We start from the raw sequence: 27349 nt of genomic DNA, 5'->3' as shown, positions 1-27349 counted from the left end.
GGACAGGAAGAAAGCCGAAAATAGTTGGCCGGGAGGCCCAATCAGCTATTCCGCTGATATAATACCGGTGTCCATATTAGTGTATTATATTTTTTCCAATGCAGCCTTAAGACCGATAGAAACTTCAATATTTTAGCTTGATTCTCGATAATAATAATATGGTACTGTCCGACTAGTTGTTTAAGGTGCTCCTAACGATACTTCCTTATGTCTTTCGACCCGGTACAGCAGTAGCAGGAGCTCCATTTGTGTTGGAGTTAAAGCGAACAGACGGAGACGATGCTAACACGTATCCCGAAGTAGCGGGAGCTCCTCCGTTCACAATCGGACGCGCAGTCTGGAAGCCATCGGCGACATATCCGGAGCTAGGTTGTGTAGGCGAATGCAGCAGGTTGCGGTCGAGATGATCATTCGCGTACAAACTGCGCTGCACTTCCGGCTGATTCTGGCTCTGTAAAGCCTCCAGTTGACGCATCAGTTTGCGGCGCTTCCACCAGTAATATCCGTATGCGAGCAGCATTAGGACGATCACAACGAGCGCCACAATTACCACATACATCCACCATTGCCAGAAGAAACAAGGCTTGCCCGAGAACGGCACGTAGCTGCTGATAAGACTGCTTTTCCTGTCCGCAGAGCCGACACAGTCGCAGAGCGAATCCTCAGCAGTCATCGTCTCTATCGTGATATTCTTACTGGACGTGACACCATTCGGACAGTTGTCTGCTATTGCAAGACCCACGCGTTCATTGGCACGATCATGCACTGTGAATAACCCGTCCATGAACACGTCGCCTAGCAGCGTAAAATCGCCCTCCGAGATGCCAAACACTCGACACGCTGCTTCTCCTCGCCCCGTGGAGACCACAATAGGGCGCCAAATGTACTCAGCTGGGATGGTGATAGTCATCTGCTGCGAGTTATCGCCATCGACTGCAAGGGAGATGGTCAGTCCTGGTAGTTGGTAAATGATTGAGTCAGCATTATTTGGATCGCAGTCGCTTGAACAGCAAGTCGTGTCGTCGTCGAAGAAGCTGTCGGAGACTGTGGCGATTCGTTCAACCTGCGTCTTAAGCTCGGCAATTATTGCGCTGTATACACTGGACGGGAAGGCGATGTTGCTGGTACCCGAGTCCACGATCGATCGAGGCGAGTTGATGCTCTCGCAGTCGAGTCCCAAACTCTCCGTTCACTCCAATATCCGTGATAATAACGTTGAAATATTTCTCCTGGACCAACGGGGTGTACACAATATCTCCCTTGTGATAACTCTCTCCATTGGGTCCTTCGGTTCCCCCAAGAAGGAATTCCCCCGCATACAAATGTGACCCATCTTCCGTCGAGACATTGCTCAAACTCAGCGCTTGCAACGCGCCACACATCTGCAGACTGAAGACGTTTGCCAGTCCATCAGCACTCAGAACTGTATCGAAATAGGGCGTCGGTGGGTTACTAGAGGGCGACGCAATAGACTTGTACCCCAGACCGATGATACCATCGTAACCTGACGAGATGAAGCTGTCCTCGGCCGTGATCTCGGCGAAATGCATGTTCTCCACGGTGCCGAGACCCTGTCCGGAGAAAGTGTCCCGCACCACTTCGCCACTCCATGCACCGCTCACGTAGCTCACACTGACACTGGCGCCTTCGTCTACGCACGTGCTGGAGTCCGAACACGAGTAGAGATTCTGGTTGGTCAATGAGCAGCACTCAGCCGTGACCACCGCCGTGTTGGCCGAGCCCGTGTCCAGTAGCAGGTTAAACGAGTTGGAACTGGAGCTGCTCGATCCCAAAGAGTACAGCGGTGACCCAATATTCACTTCCACGTAGTAGGCCAAGCCCGACGAGAGTCCCCAGAGCTGCTGCTGCAGGACATTGCTGGCCTGTGCGGTCTGTGTCAGCAGTGCCGTTGCTACTGCTATCCGCATATTGGCCGATTACAACGTGCTGACTTAACGTGCGGACGTAACAGTGCAAAATACACTCTGGGTTGTGGAGGCAGTGTCCTTGACAAGAGCCTGAAAGTGAGGCCATTGATGCCCCAGCAGCGGGTCGCAATGCCTTTCGTCGACAGCCTGCGATATTGGATATGAGGTGTCTGCCATGGCACCGAAATGCACTCTGGCACTGTTTGAAAAACCTGTAGTTATTTATGAGATTAAAAAACGAATGTGTTGGACTTCATGATCACGCACTATCGCTTGGAAATAAAATGCGGATGTCCCAACAGATCGTGGCCACTTTTAGATCGGTCGTGCACATCTCGCCACAACGAGTTAGGATATGGCAGTTTTACCTTTTCAAACGATTAGGCTTACAAACGTACCTCAAAAGTGGATTTTTAAGCTCATCTATATCTGGTGCTATCCATATTAAAACGATGAAAGTGGCGTAAGCAGTCAAACGCTGATCATGTGTTCGCAGTCTCGAATCTGCATTGCATGTATCATAGCCTTGCAGCACCGAGCTGGACAAGATGGCTCTGACTGTGCTCTATGCGGTCTCGACCTAATAAAGAGATTACTTATTAATAAGTACATATACTCATAATAGCTAGTGTAAAGGTTAGTCGATCGGAAATTGGCCGGAAAATACCACAAAGAGTTATGCTGCTGCAGGACACCTCTATAATTGCAGGTCGTGGTGAGCTAAGGTCACTGAATTCGGCAGCTTTGGGACAACGATTTAACTCAGCTGCGCGATCACTGGAGCCGACGGAAAATCTGTTAAGACCGTCATCACTTTCGTGGATTGGTGTAAACGAGCGACTGCAACAAAACTTCAACTTTAGTCGCTCCTTCAATTTATGTAAAATCCACCAAATAAACCACTACATTTCCACCTCGGTAAACTCCGTTTTTCAATTAATTATCTCTCTTCGTTAAGTTTGCTTCCATTAAGCTCTCCATCGCCAAGCACCGCACCGCGTCGCCGTCCACGATGATGAAGAAGAGCGTGGTGAAGAATCGCGCGCCGGCGCCCATCCAGATCACAGCGGAGCAGATCCTGCTGGAGGCCAACCAGCGCAAGGAAGAGTTCGCACAGCCTCCGCGTCGCCGCATCACGGATGCCGCCGAGCTGGCCGAGTACCGTATGGGCAAGCGCAAGTCTTTCGAGGACGAGCTACGAAGCCAGCGTCATCACGTGGGTACATGGATGAAGTATGCAGCCTGGGAAGAGAGTCAGGAGGAGTTCGGTCGCGCCCGCAGCGTCTTCGAGCGCGCATTAGACGTGGACTACAAGGCCACCACGATCTGGCTCAAATACGCCGAGATGGAGATGCGCCACAAGTTCGTCAACCACGCGCGCAACGTCTGGGACCGCGCTGTGACGCTGCTGCCTCGTGTGGCTCAATTCTGGTACAAATATGCATTTATGGAGGAGATGTTAGGCAATCTCAATGGCGCTCGACGAGTGTTCGAGCGCTGGATGGAGTGGCAGCCCGACGACCAGGCCTGGTACTCATATATCAAGCTGGAAATGCGTGCCAAGGACATCCCACGCGCACGAGCGTTGTATGAGCGCTACGTCATGTGCCATCCTGGTGAAAAGGCGTATATTAAGTACGCCAAGTGGGAAGAGAAGTCGCAGAAGCAGCTCACGTTGGCCAGACAAGTGTACGAGCGCGCATTGGAAGAGCTGCGTAGTGACGAGAAGTCCGAGCAGATTTATCTGGCCTTTGCGCTCTTCGAAGAGCGGTGTCGTGAGCTGGAACGGGCACGAGCAGTGTTTAAGTACGCGCTGGATACGTTGCCCAAGGAGGAGGCGCCTGCACTTTACAGTGCGTTTATCACATTTGAGAAGCAACACGGCGACAAGGAGAGAGTCGAAGAAGTAGTGATTGCCAAGCGCCGCGTTGTGTACGAGCAGCAAGTGGCTGCGAACGCACTGGACTACGACTCGTGGCTCGAGTACATCAAGCTCGAGGAGAACGAAGCTGCTGGCTCGCAATCCTTTGGCCTCGTACGTGAAGTGTATGAACGAGCCATCGCCAATGTGCCTCCTATCCCTGAGAAGAAATACTGGCGTCGATACATCTATCTGTGGATTAAGTACGCATTGTTCGAGGAGCTTCTAGCAGGTGACAACGACGACAGCGGCAGCTCTTCCGAGCGCTGTAAACAGGTCTACAAGACGTGTCTGAAGCTCATTCCACACGACAAGTTCACGTTTGCTAAGATCTGGATACTCTACGCCAAGTTCCTCATCCGTCAGCGCGATGTACAGGGAGCACGGCTGACTCTAGGTGAGGCATTGGGGCGCTGTCCGAAGAAGAAACTCTTTACGAACTACATCGAACTGGAGCTCATGATGGGCGAGATTGACCGCTGCCGCAAGATTTACATGCGATTCCTCGAATTCGACTCGCAGAACTGCGAGACGTGGCAGAAACACGCCATGCTGGAGCGACAAGTGGGCGAGGTGGAGCGAGCTCGAGCTATCTACGAGCTGGCTATTAAACAGCCGGTGCTAGATATGCCCGAGATGATCTGGAAGCACTATATCGACTTTGAGATTGAGAACGAAGAGCGCGAGAACACTCGAGCGTTGTATGAGCGATTGCTGGAACGCACCAAGCACGTCAAGGTTTGGATCAGCTTCGCTCAGTTCGAGGCCTCGTCATTGGGCGATAAGGACACGCAAGGTGAGATCCTGGAGGCTGCGCGTGACGTGTTTGAGCGTGCGTTGCGGTATATGAAGGAGCAGGACGGCGAGGAGCTGAAGGAAGACCGCGTCTTGTGCATGGAGACGTGGCTGGAGATGGAGAAGAAGGGCGGCGACGCTAAGATGATCCAGAAAGTTAGCGACATGTTGCCTCGAAAGGTTACGAAGCAGCGTATGGCGTACGCAGAGGACGGGGTACGTTATCTGCCGGTTATGTTCGAAATCTTGCACGGATGGTTCTTAACGTTGATATGTGCAGACGGAGTTGGGTCTCGAGGAGTACACGGACTACATATTCCCCGACGACGAACAGGCCCAGTCGCACCTCAAGCTGCTGCAAGCTGCGCAGCTCTGGAAGCAGAAGAAGCGCGCACGCGAAGAGGTCGCAGAGGAAGCCACAGACTAACGTTAGGTTGCTGGCAAATTTATCAAACGGTTATGTCACTTCAACGTGTTTTTTGCCGGTGTCTCATCAGCTACTACCTTTCATTTTTGCTAACGAATTTCAAAGGATAAGTACCTTTTACCCACCTCATCTTGAGTCTTCCAGAGGCCCACAAGTGATAAAAGCATGCCTGTTCCTCTGCGATCAATGCTATCTACAGGACGCTGTACACGCCTCCTGCTTTCGTGCGCAGGTTCTTCTCGTAGACCTGCGTCTTTTCTCGTTCTCGGTCCAAGTCTCAGCTCCAGATTCGCTTCGACGGCTCCACCTCGCCACATTTTCGGTGACCCCTCTGTGGGTATTGGCTGTCTGCCTTTAGCACCGGAGGAGACACAGGCGGAGCGTGAGCTGCTCAACTCGCTGCCAGAGTTTCAGGAGGCTGCGCAGGTTCTACTAGGTCAGGGCAGCGATGAAGCGCGGCTGTTGCCCAACCACCTGCGCGCCGAGAAGGCTCTGCCCAAGCTCCAGCGCACAGTGGAGATCTGTCGCTCGACGATGGGCTTCCAGAGTGTGTATCTACAAGCAGCACTGCGTCATCTAGTGTCCACGCTCTTCATGAAGGGCGACGTGGCTGAGGCTACGAAGGTCATGCAGGAACGTGGCGACGTCATGCAGTGGCCAATGGCCGAACACGAGCGAATGTTGCGTCTGCTACTGCGCTCGAATCTGCCTAACGAGGCGAAAGCTTGGTGCAAGAAAGAAGAGTTCACTAAGCAGTTCCCTCGCGACGCAACGGTGCCGCTCAAGTGGACGCTGTACGAGCTCATTGGCACCGAGTTAAGTGGAGGTGCCGAACAACTGGCCAAAGCCGTTGACGACCCGCTATTCGTCCAAGCTGTGGAGACGCTGCGAGAGAAGAAGGATGTGGTATTGAAGCACGAAGAAGCCAGCAACTTGAAAGCCAACGAAGTGCAGCTAGGGCGAGAGATTCCCTACTTGTTAGCTCAGTACGCGTCGCTGTCTGTGGCCAGCTCGCGAGCGCTAGAGAGGGATCCGAAGGCGGACCTTAAGGCCTCCCCAACGGACCAACAACTAGTGAGTCTAAACCAGGCTGAAGTGCTGTATAAGGAAGCACTGGAGTGGGTCGAGAAGATTGCAGCTGAAGAAGGCAAGGACGCGCTGCTGGCGTCAGGACCCAACGCCCCTTTCGGAGCTTGGGTCGAGACGAACATTGGCGAGTTGCTGCTGCGCAAAAACAAGCCTGAAGAAGCGATGGAGTGGCTCGGCAAGGCTCTGAGTACACTGCAGGCCGAACACACTGGCGTTGGAGGCAGCGCTCTTGCTATGACTCGCGTACTTGGCCAGATCGCGAGAGGTAGCCATGTCATGGGCCAAGCTGTGACGAGTGAAGGGCTGTTTGTTACAGTGGTCGAGACGTTTGAGCGCGAGTCAAAGCTTTGTGCCACCGATCGTGTCGAGTTTGCGCGTGTGTTGCGTGCTTATGGCGATCTGCTGTCCAATTGGGACAAGCGCGAAGCTGGAGCTGCGAAACGCTATGCGCAGGCCGAGAAAGTGGAGCACGAGCTGGCAGAAATGTGCAAGGCAAACCAGAGCACCGTCGCGTTGCACCCCATTTTTTATTTGCCGCTGTAAGACGAAGTTGGAATGTGACGTCGGCAGTTTGAGCCGCAGTAAGGAGCTGTCGATGCTGCCCACAGAGTGGAAATGAACTCGGACCTGGAACACTTACTGACAATCTGTAGCTTTGTATCGACAATACTGTAGTTCCTCAGTCCATGTCGACGGCAACGTAGTCGTGACGGTATGGGGGACTCTGAGCGTGTCGACGCGTTGGCTGCACGCCACTTTGAATAACTCGCTCGACTCCTGCCAGTGTAATTGCACACAATAAAAACAAGAACGAGACGCCCATCTAACAAACATTAACAGTTAGACAATGAACACGTTGCCCACAATTGGAACTGATCACGTACCAATAACAGCCATGGCATGACGATGTCAAAACTTGACATTCTCCTGCCTTCTAAGCGAGTTGATAGCAAGAAAAGTGGCGCGACCAACATGAAGATGACGCCCCCTGTAAGCACGGCATCTACTAGTCGATGGGCTGACGTCGAGCTGATGTATTTCTTGATCGGGTACCAGAAGAGGTAGGGCACAAGGATCCACACAGGAGACATGACACGCCACCAGGTAGTACCGTTTAAACTACCGTCAACCTTCATCCCAATCAACAACGCCTGGACGATACGCAGCAACGTTAACGCTGTTTTGCGCGTCACTGCCTTCACCAATAGCTGTCGTTCTGTCTCGATTTCTTCCGTCTGAGAAACACAAGCGCCAACACTGTCGCTCACGAGCATTTGATGCCCCAATACGCCGCCAATAACCACCTCCAACAAGTTAAGAACATCGCACGTAAAGTAGGGTGTCAACACGGCCAGAAGACTCCAGTGCACGACTCCATCCAGCTTCATCACGATGAATATTTGCACCACCAAGAGCAACAATTGCTTACTGAACGTATACAGCTTGCCACTAGAGAACACGAGCGCGAACACCACGCTTCCATAGTAAATAACGTCGAGAATCCATAACGGAGTGAGCACTACCGCCCAGGTGCTCGAGATCAAATTATCCACACGAAGACAGCACAGAACTACAGTAAAAACGTTAGCAGCAGTTGTCGCGTACTCAAACGCAATACTATACTCACTGGGGATCGCTAATACGAAGAAGAAGTGGATTGTTGCAAGCAGTAAAGAGAGACACCGACCGCGAAAGCCGAAGCCTTTCACGGTCTCATAGACGTCCTTCAATACCGCCAAACATATCATTACAATGAGGTTATTTAGGAAATTTATGTAGGGAGACGCGCACCTCGATGCTCCATCCCTGGAAGCTCATGCTGAATGACGAGAAGAGGTTCCGGCGTCGGGAGCTCCGCCACGTCAGTAAATTATGGGTTTGAGTCAAGTCAGTAAATTACGGGTTGGGGTCAAGCCGTTTGACCAGTTTCCCCTATGGTGGTCAATGACCACCATAGGGGAAATCAGTGAAACCTGATTGGCCAGCTTGGGGAGCAGCTGGCCAACGGCTCCGAAGTACATGTACTACGTATTTTAATACGTTTAGAAATTGTAAATCAAAGCTACTGCATCAAAAGGCTTTTGCTATTCACAGTTCTTTTTTTTATCAATAAAAGTACGCAAATCCTGCATTAAAGGCAGCAACTTCACTCACTTGTGGCTCTTGGGATCCGTCAAGCTCGCCACGACTTCGGCAACGGAAGCTCGCAGCACATTGTTTGGTATTAGTTCCATCGGGGTTTGGCCTTCTCGGTCTTCAGCAGTGAGGTTGGCGCCGTGCTTCAATAGTTTTTCCCACATAACTGGGTACATCGCTAAGCGTGCAGCTTGATGCAGCGGTGTATCACCGAAGCGATTGCGCAGATTCACATCTGCACCAGTTGCTAGCAGAAGATCCACGAGGTCGAAGTCGTAGCGACGCATAGCGCAATGCAGTGGCGTAGCTGTCGCTGTGTTCGCAGCGTTCACATCGGCGCCAAATTCAATCAACAGCTTGGCCATTTGCAGCTGCACAGACTCCTCCTCCTCTTCGCTGTCACTAACGTTCTCATCCATATCCGACGACGACATCGCGGCAAGTAGCAACAGTGCTGTATTACCCTGAAAATCCCTCGCATCAGCATCAGCCTGTCCCTCTTCCAGCAGCAGCTTGGCCATCCTGAATTTTGCCTTGCTCACCGCCATGTGCAGCGGCGTCGTGAGTCTCCTATTGCTCAGATTTGCATCCGCTCCCATCTCAAACAACACTTTGGCAACTTCCACTTGACCACCGTCTGCTGCGTAATGCAGCGCCGTGTTAAAAAGTGAATCTCCGACGTTCACGTCTTCCCTCACACTGGAGGCATTGAGCACCTCCAGCACATTCATAGCGCGGTATTTCGCTGCAATGTGCAACAACGTGCTGCCCACTGGGTCCGTTCCAGATGCGTCAGCTCCATGCGCTAGAAGAACTTTAAGCATTTCTGCCTCATCAGCCCGAGCGGCGTCAAACAGCGGCTTCTCGCTGTGACGCACGTCCGAGTTCAAGTCGGGCTCATAGCTCAGCACGAAGCCCAATACCGACAGCTGATGACTGCGCAGAGCTGCTGATAATAGTCGTCTCCAAAAGAGCTCCGAGATGTGCTGGGCGCCCTGAGGTTGGCTCAAAAGGGCGGATAGCAGCAGCTCCGCCACTTCCACATGGCCATGCTCTAGCGCCTGTTCGCACGGCGTCTCCCCAAAGAAGCGGTTGGTCAGCACTGCGTCGACCTCGGCGCCCTGTTGTAGAAGACTGGCCACTCGGCGCTCATCCCCTGAGGCACTGGCAGCTAATAACGAAGACGCAGTGTCCTCCAGTGCGTTCTCACGGCCGTCACTCCAGTGCTGGATCAGCGCCATCCTTGCGCTTCAACAATGAACCCATTTCTGAATCCACCCAAAGATTCTGATTCCATAGTCTCAGCTTCTGATTGGGTGTGATTGGATTTGTATACAGTGTATACACAATTATCGCCACAGGGAGGATGCCCAAGCTTTTGCTGTGCGGCGCCGTGCAAGGCCACTGGGAGCTGCTATTCGAGCGTGCTCGTAAGCTGAATGCTACTGCAAAGGACAAACCATTCGAGGCGCTCGTGTGTGTGGGTCGTTGCTTCCCACTGCCTGTCGACTATTTGACTGGAGGCTCAAAGCACACGCCGCTGCCCACGTATTTTCTACCAGCGCATGAGACGGCGCGTTCGTGGCAAGAAGACGCCAAACAAACAAAGGTTTTCGATCAATTGAACGCCGTGGAACAACTTTCGGGGCCTGTGGAGGTTGGCGAGGGCTTCTTCTGTCTGGCAGGCGCTGGAGTTGCAACTGTAAGTGAACGATTGACAAAGAGACTGGTGGAGCAGATCGATTAACGATATTTACTGGCAGATCGCAGGACTGAAGGTGGCGTATGTGTCGGGCACGGAGACGCAGGGACAAGAGGATGAGAAGGGGACGCTGCTGACGTACCCGAAGGATTCGCTTAATGCACTGACACAGAAGCTTCTTGCAAGTGGTGATCAGGGAGACGTGGACTTCTTGTTCACGGCGGAATATCCTGCAAGTTTCCAGCTTTTGTTACCGGAGCAGCAACTTCCTCATGGTTTGCAGGCGATGCGTGGCAGTGCGCCAATCAAGGAGCTGGTGCAACAAGTGCATCCCAAATATCACATCACGAGTCGCGGAGGGGACGGCACTCGCGGGGACGTTTTCTACCAGCGCTTGCCGTATGTGAGCGAAGTGACTGGCACCGGACGGAAGCAAGTCACGCGTCTCATCGGTCTCAGCGGTGTGAATAAAGTCAAGGACAAGACGCGCAAGTATCTGCACGCCCTGCAGGTCGTGCCGTTTGCTCTACAAAGCGCAGATGAACGCAACACGTGGATATCCCTGCAGGCACGACACAGAACCCATATCTCACGCTATGCTGGACGAAGCCACCCGGACAGGAGAACCCGACGCAAAGCGACGGAAAGTCGACCCCGCTGCGACTGGGGGCCTCTCTGTCGAGCAGATCGAGCAGCTCACAGCGAAAAGCCGAGGCGACGCGCAGTTCTTCTACGACCAGAGACTGGCAGCTAAAGGCCAACGCAAAGGCGGCTTACTCCCAGGTCAGAATAACCAGCAACGAAGGAATACTCGCCCGCCGGTGGAGGATCGTACCGAGTGCTGGTTCTGTCTGTCAACGCCGACACTGGAGCGTCATTTGATCGTGAGTATCGGTCAGGAGGCGTATCTAGCGATGCCTAAAGGTGCAATCTGCGGAGACCACGTGCTCATTGTGCCGATTGCACACGAGGAGTCCACTCTTAAGCTCAGTGACGATACGTGGCGAGAGATGGAGCGCTTCAAAGCGGCATTGCGACGTTATTTCGCTTCGCAAGACAAGGAGATGCTGGTAATCGACCGCAACGTGGCCACACTGGGCGCCACGCACTGCCACCTGCAGGTCGTGGGCGTGCCGAAGCACAAGGCTGGCGCTGCTCGCCGCGTCTTTGAGACGGAGGGCGAAAGATATCACGTCAAATTTCACGAGTTGCTACAAGATACCGACGAGAAGACAGACGCTGCAGCGTCGACGGGGCCATTGGAGCTGCTGCGTCGACAGACTGACGGTAAGCCGTTCTTGTACGCAGAGTTGTCTGATGGCAATGGAGGCTCGACACAGCTACTGCATCACGTTGAAGGCAAACACTACGTCCAGTTTGGTCGTCACGCGGCGGCGTGTTTGCTGGAGATGCCGCGACGCGCCAACTGGAAGTTCTGTGTGGTGCCCTAAACTTGAAGAGGAGAAACTCACTCAAACATTCAAGAGCCAATGGAAAGCGTACGACTTCACACTCGAAGAGGAGGAGGAAAAGTGATTGTATTGATACGGAGCTGGTTTACTACTGCTTCGATAGCTTAGGGGTCGATAATATAGAAATACGGCGGCGCATTTGACACGTTGCGCGCATGGGCTTCTCCCATTCTTCTCTCACGTCAGACGATCGCTTCATTTCTTCTCGCCGAACACGACGTTCCAGATGTCGGTTTTGCTCTGTGAGGCAGCTGTGGGGTAATTGATTTTCTTGGCAGATCCCTCAGCGGCAGCGGGGGATTCTTGTAGGGCCTCGGCGATCTGCTTCTCGTAGTCCACGCCGTAGATGTCGCACCAAGCCTTCTCGCCCTGCGAGACCTGTGGAATGTTCGTCTTGCTCGAGGACGAGGTAGCGGGCGTCTGCTGTAGTACGCGAGCAGGAGTGGACGAGCTGATGCAGCGAGCAGCCTTGGGTAGTCGGAGTGAGGTGCGAGCGAGCATGATTATTGTTGCTGTAGTTGGGACGTTGGAGTAACGTCTGGTTGCCTTCTGTCGAGTAAATTGCAAAGTGAGCCAAGAGGAAGTTGCCGCGCCTCCAATACAAGTGATGAGCGGTCGTCATACAGATACGCAAGCAGCTCTCCGGAACGAATACAAGCGCAATACTTAATGATAGAGGTTATATATTCTGATATGCAAGCCACTTAGTCAAAGTCACGTGAAAGCATATCTAGTCTGTGAAGATATGATCAGATTGGAGCGGCAGCAATCTCATTGACGAAACGCCGTTTCGTGTCTCTTTGCATGTTGCAGTTCTATTGGAGACAGCGGGTAGGGGTTTAAACTTCCGCCCTGTTTATGAGTATCTACTTCTTGCTTTCAGTAAGAATTACTCACTAATTTTTAAATTAGGTAACCGTTTTTCTGACGATCTTCACTCGAAACATGTTGATTTGGTTAAACTATGCTTGGACAAGTCTTGCGTTTCGTAAGGCAAAGTCCGCCAGCGTACTTCAAGTAAAGCAACGCCCCTCCGTGACGCAGGCGACTTGGTCGCGCACCGAGAGCTGCAACCCGCCACAATTCGACTCCAACATCTTGGAGTCCAAGAGGCCTGGCAAAGCTGGCTCAAGCCGATCGAAGATTGGACATCATTAAGGCATAGATGGAATCCTTAAGAGAGGTAGCCCTCGATGCCGGAACGCTCGGCTATTCCGACCAATCAACGGAAAGTGGCACTTTGCGGTGGTGGCGGTAAATGTCTACATGTTTATTTGTGCGGCCATACAGAAATCGAGTCACAACTCGGAAAATGCTTGTGAACGGCGCTCAGCTAGGGTGACGTGTTCGTCTCTCATTATTACCCAGCAATCGAAGCCAACGGTTACCCAGTAATCGAAGCATGGTTCTCATGATGCATGTCGCTCTTCACCCCAAAAAGGCGATTGCAAGATTCTGATTCCGCAATCGACTTGTTTGGATGCAACACGTTGCGATTCCAACGAATACATGTACAGTCGTGCACCTCCAATTCGGCACCGGTATCAGTCGATACCCTGCATTTTATGATTACGCGAATCGGATGCGCAATTACCTTTGCCCATCACCACCCTAGCAATTCACCTCAGCGATTCCCCTCCTCGCCGAGGGATGACACGCCGCATGGGCAATCTGATTTTAAATTTTGGATCGGACGTCTTCATACAAACACACACTTTGATTTTTACCGCCAAAGACAATGGGACATCGCCCTTCCTCCTACATGTCCCACAAAAGCAGTCTTTGTACGAGAAAGCACAAGTCAGATCCTGCATGCTCTCACTCCGAACTTGCTCGTTGGGCAACGGAGCGCTTTAAGACCCCCCGAGCAGTAAAGCGCACTACCGTCCAGAGTATTCTCAAGCGGTCCGCGGAAGTTGCCGCCTTGCCGGACTCCAATCGCGACCGGAAGCGCTGTTGCGCGCCCGCGATTCGCGCGTCTGACGCCAAGATTATGCAGAAGATTGGCGTAAATTTTGTACTGAATTAACAAATAAAATATCAGTGCACTGGATTTGCGTTTGTTTTTTGCTGTACGTTGTGCACTTATGCTCTGGCACTGTTGATATGGTCCGCCCTGCCGAATTGGAGGTGCACGACTGTATCGAGCTGGTTCAGATCAAAGTCATATTTTTTGCACTACAGTAAATCCCATCTGACTCTGGCGAGCGTGGCACAAATGCAGAGCGACCATCTCCCTGAGCAATCGTCCGCCTAGCGCTTCCAGGTGGTCATGCAGCCGTCCTGAGGACGCAGACTCGGCAGCCGCACGAGCTTCTGGCCGATAGAGTTGCCCTTCTTGACCAGCACGCTGAACACGCCCACACAGATGAGCAGTGTGAGCAGTACCGAGCGGAACAGCCTCTCAACCATGTAGTTCTGGCCGCCACTACGGTACGTTTCCACGAGGAAGAAGGCAAACACGACTCCCATGATCTTGGTCAGCACGGATTCGAGCGTCTCGCCCTGCGTCTGGAACGGCGACGGCTTACTGCGCGAGACTGTGAAGCGTCCCAGCAGCAGATCCAGCACGTCCTGTCGATATCCGTCCATGAAGTTGTTCTTGATGTACCGCATGCACGAGTTGTAGCCATCCATAAGCGCCCCCTTCTTGGTGCGCTTGCCAGTACGCGTAAAGTCCGTCTTGAGCGCACCCGTGCCGGCGTAGAAGATGCTGATCGCGTCCGCGTTGTTGCCCCACACGCGCTTAAACGTGCGTTCGAAGTCCTCAAAGGGCGAGCTGAGCACATTTCCTTGCAGGGCTTCGGTCTCATTTAGCTGCAACATTAAACTACGTCGACCAAAGAGCGACTGGCAAAAAAACACAAATAACAAACGCTTAGCGTATTATTCCAGCGTAAAATACACGCAAAGATCTCACCTGGACGACGTTGGTGCGGTCTAAGTTGTCCATGCAGTTGGTGCGCACCACTCCGGACTGTTTGTTCACGACAGTTCCATCTGCGTTCTTGCAAAAATACCTTACAGGACAAAAAAATTAGTCGCGTTTAGCACCAATGTAACCCTCTATGGCGTTATTTAACGTACCCGTGATCAAGGAAGTCATCGTCGACCTGTTTAATCAGCTTCTGCAAGTTTACCCACTTCATGTTGCGGCATTCGTGATGGAAATCGAACCACACGAGACGCACAGCGGCGAGAATGTGCGAGTCTTTAGTGGCAGCCTCGGCCACCGTCTTGGCCAACGCCTCGCCCAGTTTGAGCTGTTCCTTCTTCTTGTCGATGAGATTCACGAACAGCACACGACCGTAGAGCGCCATCAACTCGTACGCGTGTTTCTGGAAGGCGGCCACGTCGCGCTCCACGTCGCCAGCGTGGTACACTTTGGGCGCGTACTTCATGGTGACCGGCGAGCTCCAGAACACGGGGATGGAGCCACGAATCTGCACGAACGACGTCTGTTTGCCGTCTTCAAATAGACAAATCTGCTCCGTCTCGACGAAGTTTGCCACGTTGCCGTCGTCGTCGATGCCACGCATTGTGAAGCGCATTCCCTGGCGTTTGCACGATCTTCGCGAGATGTACAAGATACGGAACGACTTGTCCTTCACTTGGAGTTGTTCCGTCAGCTCCACATGAGCCTGCACCATCGGCGTTACCCACTCGAAAAACTTTTGCTCTGTTTGCGACACAATAGCAAAAAAGTATTAGTGTTACTAGGGTAAAAAATGTCTATAAGTGAACGTACCGATGAAAGGCAAGCAGAGCGATTTGTTCCAGAAGAAGCGCTCGTCCGCACGCTCCGCGATGCTGCCGATTTTGCCATCAAACGCAGCAATTCCTGCATTTGACAGCAACAAACATCAGAAGGTGTGTCCTCTTGTTTCTATAGAGTTCCATTCCGTACGCTGTAGTGTGTGCGTGAGGTCAAAGTCCTTGGAAAAGTGCAGTTTCTGAGCCTCAATGTCGTTTGAGATCATGTCGATGTACATGCGCTCGTCCTGCTCCTGTTGTGGCGTAAGTATCGGCAGGTTTTGTGTCGGAATAAGCAGCAACTCGAGTTTCTGCACGAGGCGGATCTCGGCGTCCTTTACGCCTCTGGCCACCACCTTGGACTGCGTCACTACAGCCAGATACGGCCCGCGCAGCAACCAAAACACGCCGTAGATGGCGTCAAATGCCATGCGTCGGCCGTGCACGTGCTGATTATCCTCGACATGCTCTACACTGAGCCCCAGCGACGCGTCTGTGGAGGACAAGCGCGGGATCTGCAGACTCAGCGGGTGTACAGGGTGAAGCACCACTAGGAAGTCGTCCTGCACCACCAGCTCATAGTGTTTCTTCTTGTCGGCGGGCGGCATTGTCACGACAGTATCAGAACGAAGTGACACTGACAAAAACTCCAGTTGCTAAAATTGAGCGGCGTGTTCACAAGGATACGAAACGGAGCTATCCGAACAGTATGTATACTTCGAGGTTAAGATGTATACAATCGATTAAGTGCGATAAACTTCAACTTCATGCTGCCGACACATGTACTGTACTGTACCACGCACCTCGTCTCAAGCAACGAATGTGTGCAAGTGGGGAGACGACAGACGAAAGTTATGCGGCGTGGGGCTGTCGCGATAGTCGCTGTGGTGCAGCCCTCGTGTCGCCAAGGACTCGAACCCGCCGGCGGCAGTCACACTCAGCAGCGTTTGGCTTTTTTCCAGTTGCTCCAGGATCGCCTCGCCTTCGATCTGTTGGTGCCGCATCCAAGCAGCTGCAACTTCGTCTCGTGTCTGTAGTCCGGGTTGGATGACAAAGTCATGGAGCATACTGCCGGCCAATGCGCCTAGGCATGGTCCGAGCAAGTAGATCCAGCAGGATTCGGGTCGGTCACCCGGTAATGCAACAGCTCCCCAGCCTGCAATGGCAGCCACAATGCGAGGTCCAAAGTCTCGTGCCGGGTTCAAACACGCCTGTGTGAGTGGTGTCATTACCATTGTCAATGCTGCCACAGCTGTACCAACGTAAAGCGAGGCCAACGGGTTCGAAGGCATTCGGGGCAACAAAATATCGTTATTATCGTTTGCTCCTGATGCAGTTGAGCCCGTAAATGCAGCGACACCAGTAGGTTGCGCAGGTTGACGGACAGCTCGATGGACTAGAACAAAAATCAGCGTTCCCAGCGCCTCTAAGGCAAATGCAGCTCCAGCAGAAACATCGCTCTTGGACCAGAAACTTGACTCTTCAGCTTTACCATACACTAGTTGTGGATGCGGGAATGAGGCCCCAAAGGCAACAGCTGAGATGGCAGAATTCGGAGATCCCCGATTAATCTCCAACCGGTCCTCAAAGCGGTGGATTGCCGATCCAAACATTAGGTACACGGCAACTCCGGCGAATGTCGCACCGAGCAATTGAAAAAGCATGTACACAGGAACTTTTCGCTTGGGGAAACCACTGTGAGGTGACACGGCAATCGCTAGAGTGACGGCCGGGTTCAAGTGAGCACCGGATCCGGGTGACGCGATGAAAGTTGCGAGCGTTGCAGCAAACCCCCACCCAATTGCAGCTTGTTGGACTGCCAAATCCGATGAATCTTGACTTGCAAAAGCAGCAGTGGCAATACTTGCAGTGCCTAAAAACACAAGTACGAATGTCCCTACGAGTTCTGAGGCGCATTCGAAAGCCAATGGCCGAAGTGTTGCGAAAAGCACGTTGCTATCCATGGAATCGGAGCGTCAGTGCCTGATAGGTATGTATTTGAGAAGTGCACGCTGCAACTGCAGTAGATTATTAATGTCGTCTAGAGCAGGCTGCTGGAGCTCTCCAGTCTTTCTCGAGCAACGCCATAGCGCCGTCCAAACGGTTTCTATCGAGTAAATAAACCGTCGCCGGTGCCAAGTTAAGACTATCGCTGGTGCTCGACTCCATGGCCTCTTGTGTGCAACAAAGGACAGGCGACTTGCACTTGCTAGACATGTAAAAACTATCAGGCAAACAGCAAGAGTGAATGTCGTTTGGACTCGTCGAAAGTTCAGACGGAGCCTGTGATCACGCGTCTGTTGATCCTTTCGACGCTGTAACGGAGCTCGCTGACTGCACGTAGCCAAACATTTTGCTGCCTAGGAACGTCAGATAAGGCTCCACGTTCGTCCCCTCCTGTGGTAAGAAGTTACGGCCGTCCCAATAGGCCCGTCGAGACCAGCCTGCGAGTTGCGTACATCGAAGCAGCAAGTGACCGTCGTCTTCCGTCACTGTGTCCACACGACATAACAGATGCGCCACACAGTCCCGAAGAGCGACACTTTGAGCTGCAATGCTTGCAATTTCCTGTCGCGCCAGCTCCTTCAATTTCTGCTTTTTCTTGTGCGCTTCAGTTTCATGGGAGTCTTTTGCAACATTCTGAAAGTCTTCACCTCCTGGGGCGCAGATTGGAATGTTGAGTTGCTCGAACTTGTCCCCGTCGCTCCCACTACTACTGCCAATTGCCAAAACAAGCTCCTCCATGCCTCTTGACCGGCACGTTTAGTACTTTGTTGCAACAACCCGTGAAAATGGTAAAACGTTAATGAAAGATCGGAAACTTCAATATAAAAGACAAGCAACTGACCAAAGACGGCTCCCGATTGGTTCATGAAATTGGCAGTGTATCGAGTGGCATTCATGGAGCAAATAAACCCTCCCTGTCGTCGAACCACAAAACCCCATCAGCAAATGTGAGCGTGTCTAAGGCAAATGCGGTAAGGCAAACGAAACACACCTGGTTGTTGATGGCCGTTATCCATGTGATAGTCATGAGGCTGCGGTCATTGCCATCGCTGCTGAGTACCGAGAGCAAACACACTGGATTCGGGTACAGCAACCGCGAGAGCATGCACTTGTCTACTGCCACCCAGTCCATTGACGATGGCATCGTAATTGTCCACAAGTGACTTGGATTCACTATGCTGTGTGCGGCTTCGTAAGGTCGCCACTGAATCGCAAGTAAAAGGGCCAAATTTGGATTCGCGCTGATTTGATTGGCTGTCCGCTGTACCTGATGCACAAAGCCGGTCCGAAACGGCCTTACCCATCCCCCGTCAATTCGCACTTAATCGAAACAGGTGCCAAATGAGACCCCCTTGACACCAAGAACTTTACTTCAGAGGCGCCGATTACAGGGAAGACTCGACAAGCAACTTCTGGTCTACCACGTAGTCATGGCGCCCGGCAAGAAGAAGGTGGCCAGCATGGTCTATTATGAGCTGATGGGTATCGAGGCGGACGCTACACCAGAGCAGATCAAGAAGGCGTATCGCAGGAAGGCGCTGCAGCTCCATCCAGACAAGCGCGGCAACACGCCCGAGTCGCAGGAAGAGTTCACACGCATGAAGCAGGCGTACGACGTGCTCTCAGACCCCGCAAAAGCGCGAAATTTACGACCAGTACGTTGCTGTTCCGGTTGGTTTTTTTTCCATTATTTGGCCCACTTTCTTTCTCTGTGTCGCCAGCCTATTATATTTCCCCCTCAATGTCTTGCCACTGCATATACTCCACAATTTATGTGTTGATATATGCCATTATATAGATTGTGAAGATGCATCAAACTCATGGAGGACTACGGCAACATGAGTCCCGAGGAGATGTCCATCCTGCTGTTCCGCTCTATGGGCGCGTTCGGCGCCAGAGGCAAAGTGTGTTCTCATTCTTCTAGTGTCGCTGCTCTTCGCCTTCTTCCTGCTCATCCCCAGTACGACTGGCAACTTCCATTTCTTATTTATGGCAACTTTTTTTTGTTTATACCACATTCTCACTAAATTGTCAATTTGTGTATGCATCAGTTTTCTGGTGTCTCCGTGCGGACTCCACCATCTCGTGGAACTGGGCTGTGGTCTGCATCCCTCTCTGGATCGTGGACGCCATTTATTACTGCTGCTTGGGCTGCATGCTCGCGTCCTCGGACCCTGGAGCGGACCCCGACGAGAAAGTTACGGAGAAACCGGCGCTCTACAAGCTCTACGCGTTCCTCAAGGCGCTGCTACTACTCGTTCTGCAGGTTTTCTTAGCCCTCAAGCTCAATGGAGACTTGAGCTGGACTCTCATCGAGGTGTTGATCCCGTACTTTGTGTACGACGGTCTCAACCTCCTGGAAGCTCTCGCTGGAGGCCTACTGGGCTACAAAATGCTCACCAAGAACAGCGAAGGCGCTGGTGTGTCACACACAGAAGACATCAAGAAACAGCGCTCAATTCTCGTGGTGGCAGTGCTCAGGAAGGTGATTTTGAATCTCGCGCGTGTCACACAAGGTGTGCTGGTAGGGCTCAAGGTGGACGGTAGTCTGGACGCCAGCTGGTGGGTCGTGTTCGTCCCCGTGTGGCTCTACGTCGCGTTCTTCGTGTCGTTCCCCATCAAGAAATATATCCGCGCTAAGGCCAAGGCGAAGGAGCCCAAGGCGAGCTCTCCTAGACCGCAACACACACACGACGCGTACACCCGCGAGTCGGTCACCGAGGAAGAAGACGAGGCCGTGTCCAAGTTCCCGCTACTGGACGCTTTGTGTACGATTCTTGTCATTGGAGCGCTCACGTCGCCGTTTTTCATCCTGTCGGCGAGGCTTCAAGACGGCTCCTTTTCCAGTATCTACGTGCTGCTGCCGTGGCTCATTGTGGTGCGTTAACGAACGCCTTCTCGAGTTTGTTATGAACCTTGTTACTGATATGTTTCTATTCCACCAGGTCGGACTCGTGTTTTGCTTTATTTGCTGCGCGATCTCGTGCGTCAGCTTCAACGACCCCGAGGACGGCGGTGTACCGGACCAGCCAGCACCGGAACACTCTCGGAGCTCCCCATCGGCGGAGGAAGGTGCGGCTGCACGTGCAGATTACGTGTCTGTGGACATGGATTGAGCGCACGGGAGCGCAGTGGGCAGCGTTTATGGCTGTAGACCATAAACGCGCCTTCTGCTAGGTTTGCTTACGATCGCTAGTTTATTAATGGATCGATTTTGTGGTGTGTTGTGGGTTTACACTGCAGTCGTGTGATGCACGGGTAGCTATTGTGCAGTGTCTTCGGTCCACGTCGAGTCGTGATGCTGAAGCCAAGCGAAGAGCCTGCCACCATATTCAGCACTGTGCTGTAGACTTAACTTGAGTCATCACTGGCTTCAGGACATTTTTCAGTGCGGTCGCAATATCTAAGTAGGAACATTGGACGTTTTTTTCTTCTGCCATGAGGTATTATTACATACTAATCTCGTTCACCAAGTGTACGCACTAAAAACTACTTGTACTACGTAGTTCCAGCTTAAAAACTAAAGCCTCCGGCATCTCGTCGCTAAGAAAAACGACTATAGTGTAGTAGCTACCGGTACAGGATATCCATTATGTATATTCGCTCCAAAGCAGGGGTACGTAAAAAGCAATGCTATGGCTATAAGAATGGCCACAATTTATGGTCAGTATATATGGCATCGCGAAAAGTAAGTCGATAACCATAGTAGTCAAGTACAAGGTGTAAAGTTGTATCTCCAGCTGCTTTAAGTGTCTCCTATCCATGTGCAACAACGTAATATGTTACCAATAACAGTGCATTGAAAATGTGTGTCTAGAGGTGATCGTCGATGATGTCTCTCCGTCACACTCTCTGTTGTGTATAAGGTGCATGTCAGGGATTTTGGGGTATCCCCATTACGGACTATGGGCCCATAATGGATGGAGCTGATTTTGCCCTTTCCATCAATACTACATAACCATGTGCGGACCCCTGCTCCAAAGGCTAAGAGCGTAAGACCAAGCGCACACAGGTCTCGGACATCACTGGCAACGCGCTGTTCTTCCTTTTTTTTTAGCTGATTAAAAAAAGAAATACTCCTGGAGTACAAAACGAACTGTACTCCAGGAGGTTTCTTTCTAAAATTGTTTACTTTGCTCGGGCACTGACTTACAAATAGACGTATTAATAAAGAATGTGGCCTTGGCGAAAACGTCAACCCCATAAAACACTCAAAATTCAGCTACCGGTAAATTGGTTAGGCCTGACAAAAAAAACGAAGTACCTAAAAGTACTTTTTAGGAAACGGCTTATTTTAGTAAAAAGCAAGTTCCACATAAATCCCGTCTCCCTAGATTCAATTGAGTTGAGAAAACGTAAGATGCAATCGCCGACGTTATGGGGGAGACTTTTGATTGGATGAAAAAGTTATTTTAACGCTGAGTCGTGCACTAGAAAATTTACTCTTCATCACGCACTGACGAGCTCCCTGTAGCACAGGTACTATTGCTGTGGCGCGTGCGCCGCTTCCGGCGCCTAAGTGGCCGCCCACATATGCCATCCGGACTTCTCTGCTCCTGGCCGGCTTCCCTGATGAGTCTTAGTACTGTGGTGAGCTTGATTTAAGCATTTCTCCGTTTTCGTTTGCTTGGCTTTACCTCCAGTGTGTTGTACCCAATCTTAAACAGCTCGATGGCATGAACTTCGTCACGGATGGCCGGCATCGGTTTTCCAAGGTCTTTTTCAATCCCGTTTATGATATGCCGCATCATAACTGACCACTCTGACAGTGTTGCTTTCTTTTGTGGCGTGTCCAGATCGTCCGATGGTATACCCTTGTATGGTGGATAGTTGAGCTCCGGATTGCCGAACCACCACAGTATCCACGCCCCCAGCGGATCGATACTTGGAAAGGCGAAGTCTTTTGGAAGCACGTGAAATTTCCCACCCCATGTATGATAATAGCGAGTTTGTGCTGTCAATAAGGTTGATAAGGCCGCGGATTTCTCTTTTTGAAGCCCAACCTCTTCTAATAACGCTAGTATTTCTTCATGCAAAAGGTCTCTCGTTATATTACCCGCTGCCACACCTTTCTTTTCCAATATCGCTTCCATTCTTTGCTCAAGTTTATCAGGAAGTAAGTCGATAGACTGCTGCTGCTTATCAAGTTTTTTGTAGAGCTCAATGTAGGGCGGAATACCTGTCGGGTGCATCCAGCTTGAATCCCCAAGTTGAAGTTGTTCTTGTAGGCTGTGAAAAGCGTTTACATTCGTAAATACTATTGTCGAGAGCAGAGGGTGGTTTGTTGGTATATAATGCTGTAAATATTTCCTGTGAAAAACCAGCGACGCCAGACATAACTGTAAAATGCCATTTAAATTAGGTTCACCCGCAAGACTCGGAAAAACCGTTCTCAACACTGATGTTGTTGTGCTATCACCGGTGGCCTTAAAATGTGGCGGTAGTGTAGCAAATTTTGAATCGTTTATAGGTAGCTTAGCAACGACGCGACCTAAAAATTGGTCTCCTGCTGCTTCGCAGCGGATATAGCGATCCTGAACTCCACCAAGTGACCAACCACAGCATAAACAAACACTCACAATTGAAGGACCCCCAGTACTTCCACCGCACGCAAATGTCGCGACACCTTTTCGTACCGAGTGAGTACCATAGGTTTTTGCGGAGCCATCGAGCTTTAGAAGACTACCCAAATCCTTACTAAATCGAAGCTTCTGGTTGGGCCCTGGGAATAGTGGCCCCTGTTGCAATCTCGGGTGGCACGCCAAGTAAATTTCGAGCGCTGTTACCCAGCACGTAGAAGGACTTAGCGGATTCGCGTAAACGTGACGAGGATCACGCGGCCCAGTGCCTTCCTGATTCGTTTTTGTCTTGACAAATATTACACCAATGCCATCGTCTTTAGCCACAAAATGCTGAGTTTGTACGGTTTGAACAGATATTGATCTGCACATTAAATTCCATTGGGATGTTAGGAAGTCATGATAAAAACCTCCATCACCAAGTTCCAAAATTTCTTTACAGAGTTTCTGGTAAAGCGAGTAGGTCAATGGCTGCTTCCCAGACGTCTTCGGGTTGCTAATCTGGCCACTATCAGCCTCCATGCGCTTCATTCCCGAGAAAAGCTGTATCATTCCATCTCCATATTCAGGCGGCAAAGCTAGACGCCTCACTCTATACAGGTCCTTAATTGCACTCCGATAACCACTTAGTGTCCCAGCTTTCACATCACGGCTTTAGTAAACAAGAAACTGCTCAAAATACGGAGGCGTGAACTCCATTAGATTAAGTTCACCACTGCTGTCAAAGAATCGATACGTGTTGTGGTCGACTTTAGCAAGCTCTTTGCGAATCCACTTTGCAATGCCGTTCAAGCTACTCTTGTACTTCCCTCGTGTTTCCCTGGTAACGCAGGCATCTCGGATTGCCTCCACGTCAGCTACAGTCATCCCGCAGGCCGCGCTTTCGCTAATCTGTTGCGCGCTTCCTTCACTCATTTTACAGTGGCTTCTGGGTAGTTTTTGATCAATTTAGGCCAATTGGAACAGCGTGTTATCGTAAGACGATTCCACTTACGATTTGTTGGAAACTCGGGATGACAAGGCGTTGTTTAGTGAGCCTGTCAAAATACGAGTAAGAATATTTCTTTTTGATAAAATGTAAGTGGTCAGCGCTTACAAATTGACGCGAAACTCAATATATTACTTATAAAAGTACAGGAATCTATTTTCTTGCAAAGTACATTGGCCAACAGTCGCTCTTGAGATGAATAGCACCGAGAAAATGCTGATTTCATTGGGAGTCTGGCGGTTGACGTATGCGTGGCCAGCTCTCCGCTAATAGCTAGCTACACCTTACAAGCACAACCATGATGAGCATGAGCACAAAATTTAACAATAAAGTCCTGACTATTAATAGGCCTCCATTTCTGGGCAGCTTTACATTGCCCCAGATTAATAAAAATAGTTTCTTGAAATATGGATGAAATTTTAATCTAAAAAAAAACACTTTTGAGTTTGTTTTTTTTTTATAGAAAAAGAATCAAACCGTTCATCAAAAGAATTCACATCCAATTTATTGACTTACTTGGTGTCCGAGTCGGACCAGAATTTAGGAGGATAATACCCTACGTATTTAGACATCCAACGTTGAAGTAATGACCACGTTGGGGTCCCCCAAGACATCAGTGGTAGGCTCCACGACTTCCGTAGTGGGTTCGGGGTCCTCCACTACTTCAGTTGTTGGCACGGGGTCTTCCACGACGTCAGTGGTAGGCTCAGAGATGTCAGTAGTAGTCACGGGGTCGTCTAGCACATCGGAGAAATGAATTGTGTCGTTGGAATTGTCGACGTCATCGGTGCTCGTGCTACTCCACGAACCCGATTCCGAGGAGCCCCAAGAACCGGATCCCGAGGAGCCCCAGGATCCACCATAGTACGAGCTCGTATCATTCGTGTAGCTCGGCTCGGGGCAACCGAAAACCAGCTCCATCTCCTCCCGCCACGACGCGTACTTGATCGTCTCGTCACCGCTGAGAATGGCGTCCACGATGATCTTGCAGCGCGGCGCTGTCACCTTCCAGATCGCCTTGAACTCTGGCGTGTAGTCCATCGTACCACCCAAGCAAACGTGCTCAAACATGCAGGCTTGACGTTCGAGATCGTCCATGTTCTCCTGCGTGTCACCTCCCATAGAATCAAGCGTTTCCTCGTACCAGTCCACCACCTTCTTCTCCGAGTCTTCAGAAACGTACGCGTCTCTTGGCGTGTTCTCATCGATCGGGTTGCCCGTGTCGTCGATGACCACAACGTCTTGGTGGCCGTCATCCTGACCGTAATAATCTGTCTCCGGGTAGTTGTTCTGTGACGCGTAGTCGTTTCCGTCTTCATCGTAGCCATCGTCTTCAGTCACACCGCACATAGCAGGGTGGGACGTTGAGTTCGTTTCCGCCAACTTACGCGATCTCGGGGACGCGTCACACTGAGTGTACATGGTCGCCACTTGGCCACTGACGTAGTATCCGTAGCTGCTCGAACCCAAGTCACGGGTATCCATTAGACCAGCGAACTGGTTGGGAACGCCAGTGAAGAACCGACCGACGCGAGGGTCGGTTGAAGCTTGGATCGGATTGATTCCTCGCTCACCCGTACGCATCGTCACCACATCGGTCGGTCTGAACGCGACACTCGAGTCGCGACGAGCGCACGAAGTCCAAGCCACCGGGTGCGACGCCTTCTGAGCGAAGGTCAATCGTGTCGTTCCAACACGGCACTTGTGGAAGATGACGTGCAGCAAGTCGACCATAGCGTGGTGCGACCAAAAGAGCGGCTCAGCCGGGGAAGCGAACGTCCCCATCGTGCTGCCCAAGTTGGCGTGTACATTGTTGTGGCAGCCTTGCTCGACCAACGGAGACATTTGGCCGATGTTTGTTCCGCTGAAAACCTGGTTTCGGACAGCCGCGTAACTGGTCGATGAAGGCACGCGAACGGTACTCCAGTCACTGCGAGGGACGCACCGGGCACAGGCAGCACCCGTCGTGGAGGTGAGTTGGCAGAAGCGGTCAAGTGGTGACACGTTGACACAGCGACCGGAGTTGTTGATACCGTTGATTGCCAGTGTGCGTACCGTGCCACTCGTCCATCCACCGAGCTCCCGGGCGATGGCCGAGCAGCTTCCTATAGACGAACAAGCACCCGAGGTGACACGAGCACTAGCAGTGATCCAGTTGAAGTAGGGCACCGTCACACAAGCGTAGGCTGCACCTTGGCCACGGAGCATGTTCTCGAAAGCCACCAGCATATAACGGTGCCAGTAGATGAACATGCACTGACGGTGTGCCTCTCTCTCCGACATCATATCGGTGTGCATCTCGACGAACTTGATGTAAGCACCAGAGTCCATTGCAGCTCGGATAGCGTTCCGGTACGTGGTCTTCTCGGTCGCTGTCATCATATCCCAGTCCTTACGAAGACGCGAGCCGCATGTTTGAGCTTCGGCAAGTCTCGACACCAGCGCCAACAGGGCGAGACTCAAGATCAAGAAGAGCTTCATGGCTAGAACCTTGGAGTCGAAGTGGGTCGATCACAAGGAAATGAGGAATGAGGTCTTGCATGACGCCGGCATGCGATGATGGCAGTTTTCCATGGGTCTTCCTGAATATTTTCTGGCACTCAGAGGACCAAGATGGCGTGGTAACGCACGTCTGTTCGCAAAGTGGTGATTCAAGCAAGCGGCTGATAGCGGCCCTATGTGGTTCTCTATAGTGCTCCACATGTTGCTGTCATCGTGTTCTGGGCGCAAATGTGGTAGAAGTCCAGATGTGACGCTTTGGAGCAGTCAGTGCTCCTAGGTTCGCTAGAGGACAGGCTGGAACAATGTAATGAAGGCATAAAGACACACCTGATTAAAGGGGTCATTGGTAATGGGTCAAGACGCAACCTCGTTGAACGAAGAATAACTTCAAACGCATACGAAAGTGATTCTTCCTAGAATTTCAAGCTGGAGACTTTCGTCGGTTTTGAAACGCGGAAAGTCGAGCTTCGAAAGTAGCGAATTTCTCACCATGTAGTGCAAGTTGCACCCAGTGGCACTGAGCCAGTGCACCCTCGCAGTGATGATCACACCTCATGACTTATGAATGATGCATGGGACGATGTGAATGATCTATGTGTTCCATATTTTTTCTTTTATAATACAGCTTTTTATTAGGCTTGGTGATTATGTAAAGTCAGTGGACGGGTTGATTATCGCCGAGGAAGCAGCAGGCAACACGGAACTGACGCTTCAATCGTGAATTCCAGTTGTGCCGTCGAACCGGGAGTATCTCGTCGCAACAATGAGCATTTCTTTTTTTTACTGGACATTTCTTGCGGATCCAAATCCGAATCATCAAAGTATAATGCAGGTATCACCTCTACGAATTTGAGCTCAACAGAGGACATGTATCGCTAGACTCTACTCTAGACTCCACGGCGGAGAGAGATAAGGCATTTAGCTACCCCCCCTGAAATCTAAACCCGAAACGCGGAGGCAAAGCCTTAAGGCCCGCTACGACCCACACGCGAGCCTCGCTTGATAACGATGGTCATTATCTGGGTTTGCACCCGCGTGCTCTGCACACGG

The 27349-nt window shown here is 51.4% G+C and overlaps 9 protein-coding genes across 9 annotated transcripts; 4 read left to right on the top strand and 5 right to left on the bottom strand.

Annotated features, from left to right (window-relative positions):
• Positions 1 to 205: 205 nt before the first annotated feature.
• Positions 206 to 1928, bottom strand: PITG_08190 (beta-secretase, putative; the record flags this gene model as incomplete). The annotated part of the gene is made up of 2 exons (XM_002904305.1): positions 206 to 1162; positions 1215 to 1928. The coding sequence occupies 2 exons, from the start codon at positions 1926 to 1928 to the stop codon at positions 206 to 208; spliced, it is 1671 nt and encodes a 556-aa protein (XP_002904351.1).
• Positions 1929 to 2895: 967 nt separating this feature from the next.
• Positions 2896 to 5109, top strand: PITG_08189 (pre-mRNA-splicing factor, Crooked neck-like protein; the record flags this gene model as incomplete). Its single annotated transcript, XM_002904304.1, has 2 exons — positions 2896 to 4860; positions 4925 to 5109. The coding sequence occupies 2 exons, from the start codon at positions 2941 to 2943 to the stop codon at positions 5069 to 5071; spliced, it is 2067 nt and encodes a 688-aa protein (XP_002904350.1).
• Positions 5110 to 5236: 127 nt separating this feature from the next.
• On the top strand, positions 5237 to 6937 carry PITG_08188 (uncharacterized protein; the record flags this gene model as incomplete). The annotated part of the gene is made up of 2 exons (XM_002904303.1): positions 5237 to 5295; positions 5353 to 6937. The coding sequence occupies 2 exons, from the start codon at positions 5237 to 5239 to the stop codon at positions 6701 to 6703; spliced, it is 1410 nt and encodes a 469-aa protein (XP_002904349.1).
• A 1373-nt stretch (positions 6938 to 8310) lies between these two features.
• On the bottom strand, positions 8311 to 9537 carry PITG_08187 (ankyrin-like protein; the record flags this gene model as incomplete). Its single annotated transcript, XM_002904302.1, has 1 exon — positions 8311 to 9537. The coding sequence occupies one exon, from the start codon at positions 9535 to 9537 to the stop codon at positions 8311 to 8313; it is 1227 nt and encodes a 408-aa protein (XP_002904348.1).
• A 125-nt stretch (positions 9538 to 9662) lies between these two features.
• Positions 9663 to 11534, top strand: PITG_08186 (uncharacterized protein; the record flags this gene model as incomplete). Its single annotated transcript, XM_002904301.1, has 4 exons — positions 9663 to 9998; positions 10060 to 10517; positions 10567 to 11440; positions 11484 to 11534. 4 exons carry the CDS (start codon positions 9663 to 9665, stop codon positions 11532 to 11534), a joined length of 1719 nt encoding a protein of 572 aa, XP_002904347.1.
• On the bottom strand, positions 11517 to 12027 carry PITG_08185 (uncharacterized protein; the record flags this gene model as incomplete). The annotated part of the gene is made up of 1 exon (XM_002904300.1): positions 11517 to 12027. The coding sequence occupies one exon, from the start codon at positions 11969 to 11971 to the stop codon at positions 11666 to 11668; it is 306 nt and encodes a 101-aa protein (XP_002904346.1).
• Positions 12028 to 13619: 1592 nt separating this feature from the next.
• Positions 13620 to 18362, bottom strand: PITG_08184 (phosphatidylinositide phosphatase SAC1-like protein; the record flags this gene model as incomplete). Its single annotated transcript, XM_002904299.1, has 10 exons — positions 13620 to 14320; positions 14391 to 14490; positions 14558 to 15149; positions 15219 to 15311; positions 15378 to 15860; positions 16293 to 16619; positions 16716 to 17039; positions 17683 to 17970; positions 18072 to 18144; positions 18222 to 18362. 10 exons carry the CDS (start codon positions 18360 to 18362, stop codon positions 13724 to 13726), a joined length of 3018 nt encoding a protein of 1005 aa, XP_002904345.1.
• A 298-nt stretch (positions 18363 to 18660) lies between these two features.
• On the top strand, positions 18661 to 20452 carry PITG_08183 (uncharacterized protein; the record flags this gene model as incomplete). Its single annotated transcript, XM_002904298.1, has 4 exons — positions 18661 to 18839; positions 19081 to 19190; positions 19282 to 20108; positions 20176 to 20452. 4 exons carry the CDS (start codon positions 18661 to 18663, stop codon positions 20344 to 20346), a joined length of 1287 nt encoding a protein of 428 aa, XP_002904344.1.
• A 3782-nt stretch (positions 20453 to 24234) lies between these two features.
• On the bottom strand, positions 24235 to 26308 carry PITG_08181 (uncharacterized protein; the record flags this gene model as incomplete). Its single annotated transcript, XM_002904297.1, has 1 exon — positions 24235 to 26308. One exon carries the CDS (start codon positions 26276 to 26278, stop codon positions 24362 to 24364), a length of 1917 nt encoding a protein of 638 aa, XP_002904343.1.
• Positions 26309 to 27349: the final 1041 nt, after the last annotated feature.

This window comes from Phytophthora infestans, genomic scaffold (genome assembly GCF_000142945.1).
Source record: "Phytophthora infestans T30-4 supercont1.12 genomic scaffold, whole genome shotgun sequence".
NCBI lineage: Eukaryota > Oomycota > Peronosporomycetes > Peronosporales > Peronosporaceae > Phytophthora > Phytophthora infestans.
This window is presented reverse-complemented; position numbering and strand designations above follow the sequence as displayed.